General features: G+C 38.2%; 1 protein-coding gene across 1 annotated transcript in view; it reads right to left on the bottom strand.

Annotated features, from left to right (window-relative positions):
• COL22A1 (collagen type XXII alpha 1 chain) overlaps positions 1 to 13,218 on the bottom strand; it is a 570,107-nt gene that overhangs the window by 254,542 nt on the left and 302,347 nt on the right. Inside the window, exons 18-21 of the mRNA XM_036741444.1 lie at positions 12,919 to 12,963; positions 11,356 to 11,385; positions 10,513 to 10,566; positions 6,712 to 6,765 (exon numbers count right to left, since the gene is read on the bottom strand). Of these exons, the coding sequence (XP_036597339.1) occupies positions 6,712 to 6,765; positions 10,513 to 10,566; positions 11,356 to 11,385; positions 12,919 to 12,963 (183 nt within the window). The remainder of the gene's footprint in view (positions 1 to 6,711; positions 6,766 to 10,512; positions 10,567 to 11,355; positions 11,386 to 12,918; positions 12,964 to 13,218) is intronic.

The raw sequence follows: 13,218 nt of genomic DNA, 5'->3' as shown, positions 1-13,218 counted from the left end.
AAACCAGGTCTCCAAACTTTAAATCTATTGCCCTTTCCAATATATCAAACTCCTTCAAAATATGGGATCTCATCACTTTTATTGTTGTTTAACCTTAAGTCTTTTTCCATCATGAGGTGAAGACACTATCACCTTCAGTCTAGCTGCTTCCTTGAATTAAATTTTAATTGTGCAAATCTCAGAGACAAAGACAATTGTCCCAATTTCCCATAGTGTACTTTAAAAGAAACACCAATAGACAAGTCCATGAGCTATCCATAGCAAGTAATCATTTGCAGGGGTAATATTTGAGTCCTAGACTCCAAAAGATCAGGGAGCAATCTTTTGGGCTGCAAATTGATCATTAAGGATGATGTATTCACTTATGGAGTTAACATAGTGTTGGGAAAGGACAATGAAATTAGATGCAGAAGACACACAGGTTCTAGTTTTGCTTCTGCTAATTCTCCTGCCTCACCTTGACTAAGTCCCTTAGCTACTCTAGACCCCATTTGGAAATAAAGCAGTTGAACTAAATGAAAAGCAAGCAGTGTTTTTGATATTCACGCCTTTTTGCATTAATAATGTTTAATGCTGTTTTTTTCTGTTATAATTTCAGATAATAGCTGTGTGGCAAATTTCTATAAACTGTATTTTTTCCACCCAATTAACTACTATGAAAATTAATGCTTGCAATGGTCCAATTCTAAATGTAGCAATATATGCTGAGACTATGTGAATTATAGAAATAGGCATTTTTTTAAAGTACCAACTAATAATACGTTGGTATTTGGCTTTCACACACAACTTCAGAACAGGTACCCCCATGTAAGGCTTTATAACTATTCATCCATAATATAGTAGAAGAATTTCTATTCAAGTATGGGTTGGCCTTCTTGACCTCAAAATTGTCTTTCAACTTTAAGAATTTAGAAGGCCAAGTTTCTATATTTGGGCCCTGGTTATAGACCTCTCAACTTAGTGATCTTGGATTAAGTCTTTTTTTTTTCTCCATTGAGTCTGTTTTGCAAAAGTTTAGGAACACAGACTATACACCTCTCTCTCTCTCTCTCTTTCTCTCTCTTGGTAAAGATCTATGAAAATAATCACATACTGGAATCACTTTACCTAATGTAGTGTAAGATTCTAAGATTTTATGGTTTTATTACTTTATAATTAAGTTCATTAAAATGGAAAGAACACTAGGTTTGGAGTTAGGATATCGGAGTTAAAATCCTGACTGTGAAATCCACTAGTTTTATAACCATGACAACCAGTTAACCTCTTTGATCCTCAGTTTTCTGGCATCATAAAATGGTAAAAATAATCTGTTGTTGTGAGTAAAGTGCTTCGCAAACCTTAAAATGTTTAGGAAATGTGGTGTGTTAAAACCTTCAACCATTATATAATGTGAATTGGTTAAATTCTTTTATATTTACAAAGTACTATTTAAATGTTCAATTCAACATTTATTCAGTATCCACTATATTTATGGTACATAGTGCCCAGTGGAAGAAAGCCAACGTTCAGCTAGACAGGTCAACTGGACTGGGGAATTTGCTATCCATATGAAGAGAGCTTTACTGTGAGAGACTGGCAGGTTGGCAAGAAAAGCTGCCCACCCTCCAGAGAATAGAGTAGTGATGAGAAGGGGCATATGCAGAAAACTGTATCCCCAGACCATCCGCATTGAGCCTCTTTCTCTTCTCTAGGGGACTACTTGTGGCTTACTGGGGCAACTTCCCAGTATATGGCAGTCTCAGAGGACCAAGGCAATGCTCTTAGAGAACAAGATATGAGGATAATGGCAGTGCTTCATTTCACAGTCCCAAGAAAGTCCTCTCTCTTAGGAAGACTGATCGACACAGAGGGGGAAACTAGATTAAGGACAGCATAGACTCCTAACACAATGGATGCTCCAATTCAAAGATGAGGAAGAGGCCAGAGGAAAATTCCAGGCAGAGAAGTGGAATTGAAGTCAGCCACTCAGGAAGTCCTACTTACCCTCCTGGCCAGTGTATTCTCTTTATTATCATGTATTTTTACCAGGGGAAAATATCTATCTATCCATCCATCTATCATCTACCCATCTATGCATACATATGAATGTAAGGGCAATATACAACTGCAGTTATCTGAATAATAGAGAGGCAATGGTCTACTTAAGGATCTCTTGTTAGGGAAGAGGCAACATATGCAATGAAAAGCCTTTTGGTTTGGGTTTAAAGAGGCCTGGATTTGAATCCCAGCTTCAATATGTGTTACTTGTGTGAGCTTCAGCTGTTTCCTCATACGTGGACAAAAGGTTGGAATGGAATCTAGATGATCTTTGAGAACCATTTTTGCTTTAAATCTTTAATGGAGAATGGCACTCCTACTATATTCTCCTATTTCCCTCCCCTTACCCTCAGCTAAAGGAACTTACTCCTACTTCAAATATTCCTAGTAAGCTTGTACTAATAGTCTCTTTGCCCTCTTCAGAGACTTTTACTTTCCCTCTTCTCTGTGCATTCTCTCCTACCCACCAGTGTAATTTAGGCTCCTTGAGGGAAGTGACTGCATTAAAGGGGTGTGTGTGTGTGTCTGTGTCTGTTAGAGAAAGATGAGTATAAATGAAGAGGCCATATATGTATATTATATATATATATATATATATATATATATATATATATATAAACATACATATACTATGTATGTAAATAACTTTTCTCTACACATACATATACATATAGGTATCTATAGATATATATCTTTATATGCGTATGTGTGTATGTATATATATATATATCTATAATATGTGTATGTGTGTACACACACACACACACACACACACACACACACACACACACACACACATTTACATATAGATACATAGTCCCCTCAAGGGGCCCAAATTATACTGATACTGGGAGTTGGAGGGGGGGACAGTCTAGTATGTGCATTTAAGGAAAGTGAAAGGTAGCCAGTGAGGACAGCAAAGAGGACATTAGGCTAAAGTATATAGGAATATTTGTTGTGAGATAAAATGCTTTTGGTGAGGGAGGTGGTTATTCAGGCAAAGAGTCTCCTCTCATTCTGTTAGTTCGAAGTAATGAAGAAGTAATTAAAAAGAAATTCTTAATGATGGGAATGTCATGTCCATTTCAGGCTGGTAAGCATGGGTTCTTATACTTAATGCTGGAAACGAACTCAAACAGTCTCTACAGTCTAAATATAATCACTTCATCTACATATGATAAAGATAAAAAGTAATTTTCCCTAGTTCAAAGTAATAAATAATAAAGCTTGGATGCAAACCCAGACTCTCCAACCCCCGAAACAAAATGCTTCCTAGTCTATATGCTGCCTCTACCAAAACACATAAATAGATGTTTAACTGTAGCACTACTTCCATTATTCAGAAAATTGCAATTCTATAGATCTTCAGAGGTATCAGGAATCATTGTCCAAGTCTCTTCCTGGTAATTGATCATAGAACCAGAGATTCAGAGCTGAAAGGAACCTCTGTTGGGGTAAGGAGAAGGTAAGAGAATAATGTTGAGGACCTTCTGATACTTGCAAATAATGCATCCTACAGATGATCTCTTTATTTAACAGTTCACTTGGCTCAACCTGAACACTGATTAGTATTTACTGTAGGAGTGGATTAGAATCACTGGGGGAGATACTGCAGAGAGAGAAACGAGGTCACAATTTAGTCTATCCTTGGAGAGGTACACTTGTATTCACAGTTTAAGGCATCAGTGAAAACTTATGCTTCTTCCTCTTAAATATCAATTCTCCCCTCCTACAGAATATAAAAGAGTAGTCTCAGATTCTCTGGAAAACAAAAAGGCTCAGTTCCTTCCTCTCATAGTCAGCAAAGGATGGGTCATGCTAAATGTTCTAGAGTCCACCTCCATGGGGAGGTGAAGGAAGACAAATCCAAACCATCTTCTGTATTGTGTGTAGGTAGGAGACACGACCTAAACAGAAGCTCTAATTAGTTTGAGTAAGTTTCTACAATCATCTCCCAGCAATAGACAAGGGAGATGAAATCTGAGACAACTGATGTGTTTAAAATGTGTTTTGAATTAAATAAACAGAATAAAGAGAACAATTTATGCAATACTTTAAAGGAAAGCAACATGGAAAGAACTCAGAATTCTGTTCAATGCATTACAGTAGACTGATAGCAGAATACATTCTTGTCATTCCTCTTGACAAGCTGGCAGGAGATTATAGGTACAGAATGAGATATATTTTATCAGGAATCATCAATGGGTTGGTATGTTTTGCTTACCTGTACTTTTCTATTACAAGGGTAGTTTCTATTGGGGTCTAGGGATCATCACTAAGAAGTGATAGTAATGTTAAAAAAATGAAACTTCTTAAAAATGTACTCCAGAGAACATGTACTTCTTAAAAATGTACTCCAGGGAAAAAATAAAACAAAAAAATGAGACGATGTCAGAGGACCTGACATCAGGGTACTCCTGTGTACTTTTCATTTAACTTATTACGTAGTAGTAAGAAGGTCACTTCTTCATCCAACATGAAAAGGATGGTCTCTAACATCCCTTCCAGCTCTATATCAAGAAACCTATGATCCTATGCTCTCCAGGTAATCAATTTCCTTCTAAAACTATGGAACACAGAGCTGAATACAATAGTCCAGATGTAGTAATACTAGGACAGGGAGATTATCATCTCCTTCCAATATCTCTCATTATAGTTTCAGATTGCATTAGTTTTCACAGCTGCCATATCATACTACTGACTGATATCGACTTTGCAGTCCACCAAAGCCCCTAAATCTTTTGCAGCCAAACTGATTAGCATGTGCTACCTGTCTCTGCTAAGTGGGAAAGAAGTTTTAGAAAGGAGACTAGAAACAGCAAGTGAAACTATCAAGAGTGGAATGGGTTACTAGGCAATAGTTGTCACTGGTGGTTTTCTGGCTGAGGTTGGGTAGCCACTAGCTGAGGGTGCTGCAGAGCATGTTACTATTTCAAATAAGAGTTGGACTAGATCAAAGGGTTAACCTGGGATTCATGAACTTGGCATATAATTTTCATATGTACTTATAACCAAAAACCTCATCACCCTGTGGCCATGATCTGTGAGCCTCTCTGAACATAGGTAGACCAGCACTCCCAATAACAGGACTACTTAGTGGTTAGTGACAATTTTTTAAATGCCCTACTGGTAGTTACAACGATGGTGATAATGGTAATCTGTTCAGTCAATACTCTGCAGAACCAGTACAACTCTCTCATCTAGAACTTTCAAGTCCAATGATGAACATGTGGGCAAATATAGTTTGTTTCTAATATTTTTTTTCCTTCATCAGTAAATTATCAACTCAAGCTATCTGTTTCAACTATTTTTATTTGTATTGCCTGTTTGCACACCCTTAAAAAATCATAATGCCTGCTTCAACTCATATCATAGTGACTACAGTAATTTTTCTGTAGGACAAAACCAACTTGAGTCAAAGTAAAACATGATTCATTCTTATCCAGATCAAAGATTTTCATTTTAGGAACTGAAGAAAATTTTTAAAAGAGGGTTTTGAGTTTGGGTAGAAATAAATACTCAAAATTCTTGGTACATATGTTTCAGCATTTGTCTTCCCTCTCCTACATTGTCTTCATGGGTTGTCATTGTCTGTTTTAAAAGAAGTTTTATTTTGCTTGGATTATCTCAAAAAAAAAAAAACCTGAGGAAGAGGGAGGTTAAGTGACTTGCCCATATCATCATGGTGAGTTGATGACAGAGATAGGGCTGATTCTTATATTCTGTACAAGCCCTGTACAAGCCCTGTACTCTCTCTGGGAAGTATGCCACTCTCCACATTTTTCGAAACATGAGGTTTCTTAGACTGACTCCTATTTATGAAGGGAAGGAAGCCTTAAATACCCTTAAGACAAAAAATACTTTTTGCCTTGATTTGAAATTCAAAAGGCCTGATACACAACAGGTATAGCTTATATGGGCTTCTGCTTATTCTGGCACCATTAGCATCAATATCAACAAGCATTTACCAAGAATTTTTTTTTTTTTGCAAGGGCACTGTTATAGCTACTGCTACAGATACAAATAAGCATATCATGGGCTACTTCTAGTGAATGGATGTAGAAATGATTTAAATAAACAGAGCGGAAAGGCAAGTGGTACAACAAAAAAAGTGCTAGGTTAGGAGTCGAGTGACCTGGGTTAGTAACTCATGTGTGCCTTTGGAGAAGTCACTTCTTCACTCTGAGTTTCCATGTCCTCATCCATAAAATGGTCATCTCTAAGGTATCCTCTAGCTTGAGAATGCTATAAATCTATAAGTCTATACATTAAAAAGATAAATAGCACAGAAAGTGCCAAGTGAAGAGTAAGACTGGACTTCCATAGGTCACACAGCTTATAAATAGCAGAGTAAATACCTAGTATGTGAAGATTGGCAACAACCATGTGATGGGACTGAAGCCTATAACATCAACACATTATATCTTGACACTTCTGATTCATCACATTTTCCTTAGGTAACATTTTCAATTCCTTAATGAAAAGAAGAAAGGAGAAGAAAATATAAAGATTCTCGATACCAAGAGAGCACATGTGCTCTTATTCAAGGATTTCCAATTCTGCATTAATGTCAACACCATTCTCCCATGCGAAGCTTCCTAAAACGGGACCATGATGTGGATCATGTTGGGGTAGAGGGAGAGAGGCACAATTATAAGTAGATATTCAACTTACCCGCTGTCCTTGGGAACCAGGAAGTCCTTCTTTGCCTTCAGGACCCATTGGACCCTAATTTAGGAAGCAAAACAGGAAATAACATGTTATTGATCAGGAAACTGAGGCTCAGAAAGGTTAAATGATTTTCCCTGAGTCACACAGGCGCAAAGTCACATAAACATCCAGTGTGGAAAGCAGAACTGAAAGATGGGCATCTCCAAAGGAGGGAGTATGGAGGATTCTGCCCATTGTGTTCAGATGGTTCACTGTGTTCCCCGCCCCCCCCCCCAAAAAGAAAGAAAAAACCATTTCAAATAATAACAGTTCTCAAACAGTTGAGTTTGAAACTTTTTTCCCATCATGCACAGTCAGATGCAAAGTATCAGCATTAAATCCTGATAGAAAGTCTTGTGTTCCTTCTACAATGTGATGTTTACCTCTGAGATTCTTTCTAACTGAGAGACTCAGTGATTCTCACTTATGCTAGATTTCCTTTCAATCAATATGTGTTGTTTTTGAAACTGACTCTTATAACCACGTGTCCATTTGCCATGGTGTTTGGGAAAAGAGAGAAAAAAACAGGTAGTAATTGTGACAATAAGGGCATGGTGGTAGAGTCAGGTGTCATAGTGGGTATTTACCTTTTGTCTCCTTTGTGATTACTGTCTTAAGGGCTGGGTGGAGGTTGTGGAGGGGGGACTTACACTCTGCCTAGTTACCTAGTTTTCAAGCATTAATTTTAAGCATGCTCTGAGATGATTATTATACTCCAAAGGCAGCATTTGAGGCTATGCAATAAAATCAAAGAATAAAAGGCATATTGAATATTGAAGATTGCACCTATTATACCCATCTAAATTGATATTTAATTAGATGACTTTATCATGAAGTGACCAAATGGCAGATCTGGTTTTAAACTCAGATTCTCGGACTCTAAATCTAGTCTTGAATGAGAAAATGCAAACACCTTAACGACTGTAACCATTCCAGACCATGTTTCGCATTCCATTCAGCTAACTATCTCAGTCATCTAGCCATGTGTGCCTGCTTAATGTTTTTTTTTAGTTAATTTATTCTTAGAGTAAGCTTTTATAATCTTAGTGAACCACTTGGCTAGATTATCTCATCTAACAACCAAACTTCATCTAAAGTCACAAGAAGGAACGGAAACTCCCAAATTAACAAACGAAACTCCTATTTTAAATATTGGAAACCATGCTTGATTTGATGTCAAAGGAATTGGGTTCAAAATAAGGGTCTGCCACTTACTATCTATGCGACTCTGGGCAAGTTGATTAATCCTCTTGAACTTCAGTTTCCTTAGCTGTAAAATGACTGGCTTAGACTACATTATCTTTGAGGCTCTTTTCAGCTCTAAACCTATGATCACATTGTCAAGTCATATGATCTCTTTGGTCCACTCACTCATCTATTCAAAAAAGTGGTTTATAAGCATTCAGTATGGTTCTTACATTGCCAGGCTCTTTGAGAGATGAAAACATCAATACATGACAGCCGATGCCATCAGAAAAGTTCACACAACTTCTCACACAATTTTGACATGGTCAAAATTAAATCGGATGGAAGGTAGAATCTGATAAGAACTTACTAGCAATATAAACAAAATAAAATTTGATGACTCAGAGATCATTAATTGAAGGCACCAGATTAGGCTTCCTCATGGAGATGGCATTTGAGGCAAGCTCTGAAGGACAGGTAAGCATGGAGCAGGTTGAGGTGGGGGAATATTCTAGGTGGAGGGACCAGTATGGGCAAAGAAGTACGAATGCAAAGTACACATTTAGGGAACATAAGGTCAGCAACGCTGCCTGTGCCTCCCTCTTTGCCCAGACTACACATTATAAATATGAGGAAACAGATTCAGAAAAGGTCCTGGAAGGCAATATAGTAAAGTAGAAAGAAGTCAGAGAACCTGGGTTCAAGTCCTGCCTCTGCCAACTACTACGTGTATATAACCTTGGGCAACTCTATATCGCTGGGCTGCAGTTTCCTCCTCTGTCAAATCAGTAGATTGGGCATGTTGGTCTCTAAAGTTCCTTCCAGCTCTAGATTCATGATACTATGATATATGAAGAAATTTCCTAAGGTCAAATAGGTAGTTAGTACCAGAAGTGAATTTTCTGATTTAATAGTATTCTCTCTGCTACTTTTCTCTGGACTCAATTTCCGCATATTAAAAAAATGAGGGGGTCAGATCATACTATTTTTTTAAGGTCATCAAAGTGATGCAGTGGACTCCACTGGACCTGGAGTCAGGAACACATGATTTCAAATGTGGTCACAGATGCCTAATAGCAATACAACCCTTGGCAAGTCATTTAACCTCCATTTGCCTCAATTTCCTCATCTGTAAAATAGGGATAATAATAGCATTTATCTCAGAAGGTTGTTGTGAGGATAAAATGACATAATATTCTTAAAGTTTTTCGCAAACTTTAAAGTACCATGTAAATGGTAACTATTACTACTAGCTATTATTGAAGTCACTGATTCTCTGAGTCACATATTGGGACTTTTACTTAACAGCATACACAGAGCCTTCCTTTTAAAAAATATAACCAGAAATCACTAGTTTGTTCTTTTTATGTTCTTGCTTAAGACCTTAGCCAGCTGGTCTTTACTGGGGATTCCGTTTTTATTATAAACTTACCTGAGAACAAGGTATGGAAGGTCAACCAGAGGCCTGATTAGATCAAAAGCACCCAGGACACTAATTCATTCACCATTCATTATCCCAGGCTCTGCAGCTCTGAAGTGATTTACTGACCTGTATTTAGCCTCCCTCAAGAAAAAGTCTAAACATATGTCTGTAGAGTCACCTGATCACTCAGTAAGATAAAGGCAACCCCAAAGTGCTTCCCAAAGTATCTGGGGACAAGTGAGGAAATGATTTTGTCTTTGAGTGATTCCAGTGCCTGGGAAGTATTTTACCAATGGTCTCACACTAATCCTGGGTTGAAGTAATAAGATAGCCTAATTCAAAATATTTACCTAAACTCCTATTTCACTATTAAGTCAGGCCTGTTGGGGAGAACTCTGCCTTCATTTTTATCTTTCTCTTCCTATGGTCATTTTAATGTGAAGAAAAGAACCCTGAAGAAGTCAAGAGATGTTGGCTCACTCTAGGCCTGGGTATGGTCATGACTAGGTAGGTAACCCTGGACCATCCTCTTATACCCTCTGTAAAATGGAAGTAACACCTTGTTGCCTAATTTAAATGCTTTTGAAAGTATCAAAGCCACAGGGGAAGCAGTGAAGGGCTATTCAGATGAACAGGAATGACCTCTGAGGCCCTTTACAACTCTGATTTCCTCTAATTCTAGAAAGAGATTCTGTAAGATTCTGTACAGGCAAATAGAGAAAGAGCTTCTTGACACTCCTAGAGGATCGAGCTATTCCATACAGAGACTGAGACCTTACAGATAAAAACAAGTGACTTATGTAAGATCATGTAACTAGTAAGCAGAAATGAAAGGATTCAGTTCCAAATGTTCTAATTTTAAGTCTGGCATTCTTCCTACTACAAGACTCCATCTTTAATAAAAGGAAGAGAATAATAGATCATAATATAAACTCCCTAAGAGCAGAGACTGCTATGCCATTGTGTTCAAATCCCAAGGGTTTAGAACAATAGTTGGCACATGGTAAGAGCTTAATAACTTTTTTGTTTTATTGATGACTTGTAATGCACCCTCTCACTCTTCAAATATAAATTGGTTACAAAATAAAATTATAGAAATGTAGACATATAAGCTAAAGTTTGTTTGGATCAGGATTAAAGGAAATTGAATGACTTACTGGTGCTCCTGGAGGACCAGGAAGTCCCTGATGACCACGTGGTCCAGGAGCCCCCTGTTAGAACAATAAGAAATTAAATTAAGTAAAAATTACAAAAAAAGTAGATTCTGGAATTCCTAAATTACGACCCCATGCTAGTATGTAATCCAGAGATATTAGATCCCATAAACAGAGAAGGTCATTCATTGGTACAGGGGCTTGAAGAAGGAAGAGGTAGGATTACAAATATGTGTAGCTATTCTATCTGCCAACTAGACTGCTGGCTCCCTAAGAGCAAGAGTCAAATCTAAACTCTGCATTTCCTCTAGCATCAATTATTGTGCTCTGAACAACTAAAGGCTTAATAAACATTTAGTGTACTGCATCATAAACAATCAGGGTTAACAACATAGGGGCAGGAAGAGAGCTTTCAAGATCTAAGTCTCCCAAATGGGCAAGGTCAGTATTGAAAGGAAGCCAGGAAGAAACTCAGCAGGACCCAACACAGCTTACAGCAATTCAGGTAAGATTTGTTCATTTGGTTCCTTTGTGCCCCAAATGTATTTTTGAAGACATTTGCCTATACCAGGCCCCTGTCAGCAAACATACCTTTTGACCAATGACAAAGTCAAGGTCACTTAGCACACTGTCAGCCTCCTTTACTGGCACTATTTTCTGGGGCTAAAATTTCTACCATTATGAAAATAACCCATTTCCCCCAAGGGCAGATTAAACCATTTTCAGCTTAATCCTGAGTATGCATATCTTTGCAAAGCAATATCCCAGCTCCAGGTGTTGAGTCAGGGTCAGGTCCTTTCCATTTACAGAAATAATGGACAAGGGGGAGATAACAATTCCCCTTACTTGTTCTCCTTTCAGGCCCTCCTTCTGCACCTGAAAGATAAAACCAGCAATCAATTGAGGCAAAGGGCTTCCTATTTGTTTGGAAATACTAAGCACGCCCAGGATCCAACAGGATCAAAGTCTACTTACTTGGGTTTTCTCTGCTCAGTCCACACAATCACTCTTACTGCTTCACACCCTCCCTTTCTCAGTACTTACTTTTTGCTCTTATTGTAACCTGAATTAATGAGGTTTCCCTGGATTTTTTCACTCATTTTTATGACCACACATATTCCAGGCCAAAAGATGCTCAAATCAAAATGAATAACTGCCTTGGTCTCTTTAGTGCTCTCGTGGTTTCTTATCCCCATTCTGGCTTCCCTTCCTAACTTCAATCTTCATTTGGTACACAATCACTTCAATGATACCTCTCCTTCACCCTGAATCTCTGACCCCTTGACCTTCTAATGTCCCTGCCCCCTAAGTACCTAACCTAGATGTTACCCACCATAGTCTACTATCCCCACCTCCAAACAAAATTGCCAAGAGCTGTTGAAGGGGGTTCAGAAATCATGTTGATTGGGTCTGCTCCTACTCCATTTTATCTGACCTTAGGAGGACCTTTGCTGCCACAAGGCAAACCTTTGGGTCATATTTTATTGACTATCACATTCTCCATCTCATTTATTTAAATGTTTAGTTCCTAACTCCACTCCCTTTCTTTACTTCATTAGCAAATAGTATCTCTTACTATTTTTTTAAGTCTTATAATGAGTTTCTTCAGTTCTACTACCTAGTTCAAAAAGTCCTTAAATCTTTTGCATTCCTCCCTCATTCTCTCTGACTTCTTGGTTAAAGTTAACTCATTATGCCTTTGACTTCTTTCAGGACAGTCCTCTATTGACAGACAGTACCTGGCACATAGTAAGCATTTAATAAATATTTATTGACAGAGTGATTGCTATTGAATCTGATAGTGATTCCTCTACTCTTGTTTTCCCTTCTCCTTTCTTCTACTCCTCCATCCTTCTCCTCCTGGGCTTGTAGAAATGGAGCTAAGCAAATGGGTGGTAGTAAGAAGGAGGCAGATTGGGGCTCAGTATAAAGAAGAACTGTCTAGCAAATCTGTTAAGCAGTGGAATGGGCATGCTCTGTCACATCAATTAAGCCTCTCATCACTGAAAATATTCAAACCAAGGTTGAATGACCAACCTATCAGGAATTCCTGAATGGGTTGCTTTTGATCTAGATAAACCCAAAGGACTTTTAAGATTCTATGGGCCTAAGATTCTATGCATCTATGGCTTATCCCAAGAGACGGTCGGTACAATTGTGAGAAGACTGGCCCTGGAGTCAGAAATAACTGGCTTCAAATCCTACCTCTGATGCCAACTGGCTATGTAACCGTGTATAAGTGACTTAACCACTCTGTATCCCAGGCAGTCTATTAAGAATAGAAACTACACACAAGTTGCTGATCTCTGGTTGAAGAAGTTCCTCTTCAAGCAGTTCTTACATTGATGAAATCACCTATCGAGGCTGTCCACCTACCTTGTCCCCTACCCCACAGACAAAAATACTTGCCACAGAGCCTGGTATACCAGGTGGTCCAGGTGGTCCAACTTCACCCTGGGTAATGGAACAAATTATTTGAGAGTTATTTTCTATATCTCTGTTAAATTGTATCCTCCTCTTTTTTTTGCTTTGCCTCTTCAACAAAACTGTATACCTGACAGCCCAGAACATGGTCCTCTTTTTCTATCTTTTGAAACCCTCGAGCACTGATTAAGAATGTTTGCCACAGTGCCACATACACTCTTTGATCAAGCTCACAAACTAGTTAAAAGGCAAACTAGGAACCAAGCCAAGTCTACTGACTATAAA

The sequence above is a fragment of the Trichosurus vulpecula genome, chromosome 1 (assembly GCF_011100635.1).
Source record: "Trichosurus vulpecula isolate mTriVul1 chromosome 1, mTriVul1.pri, whole genome shotgun sequence".
Classification (NCBI taxonomy): Eukaryota; Metazoa; Chordata; class Mammalia; order Diprotodontia; family Phalangeridae; genus Trichosurus; species Trichosurus vulpecula.
Note: the sequence above shows the minus strand (reverse complement) of the source record. Positions and strands in the feature narration are given on the sequence as shown.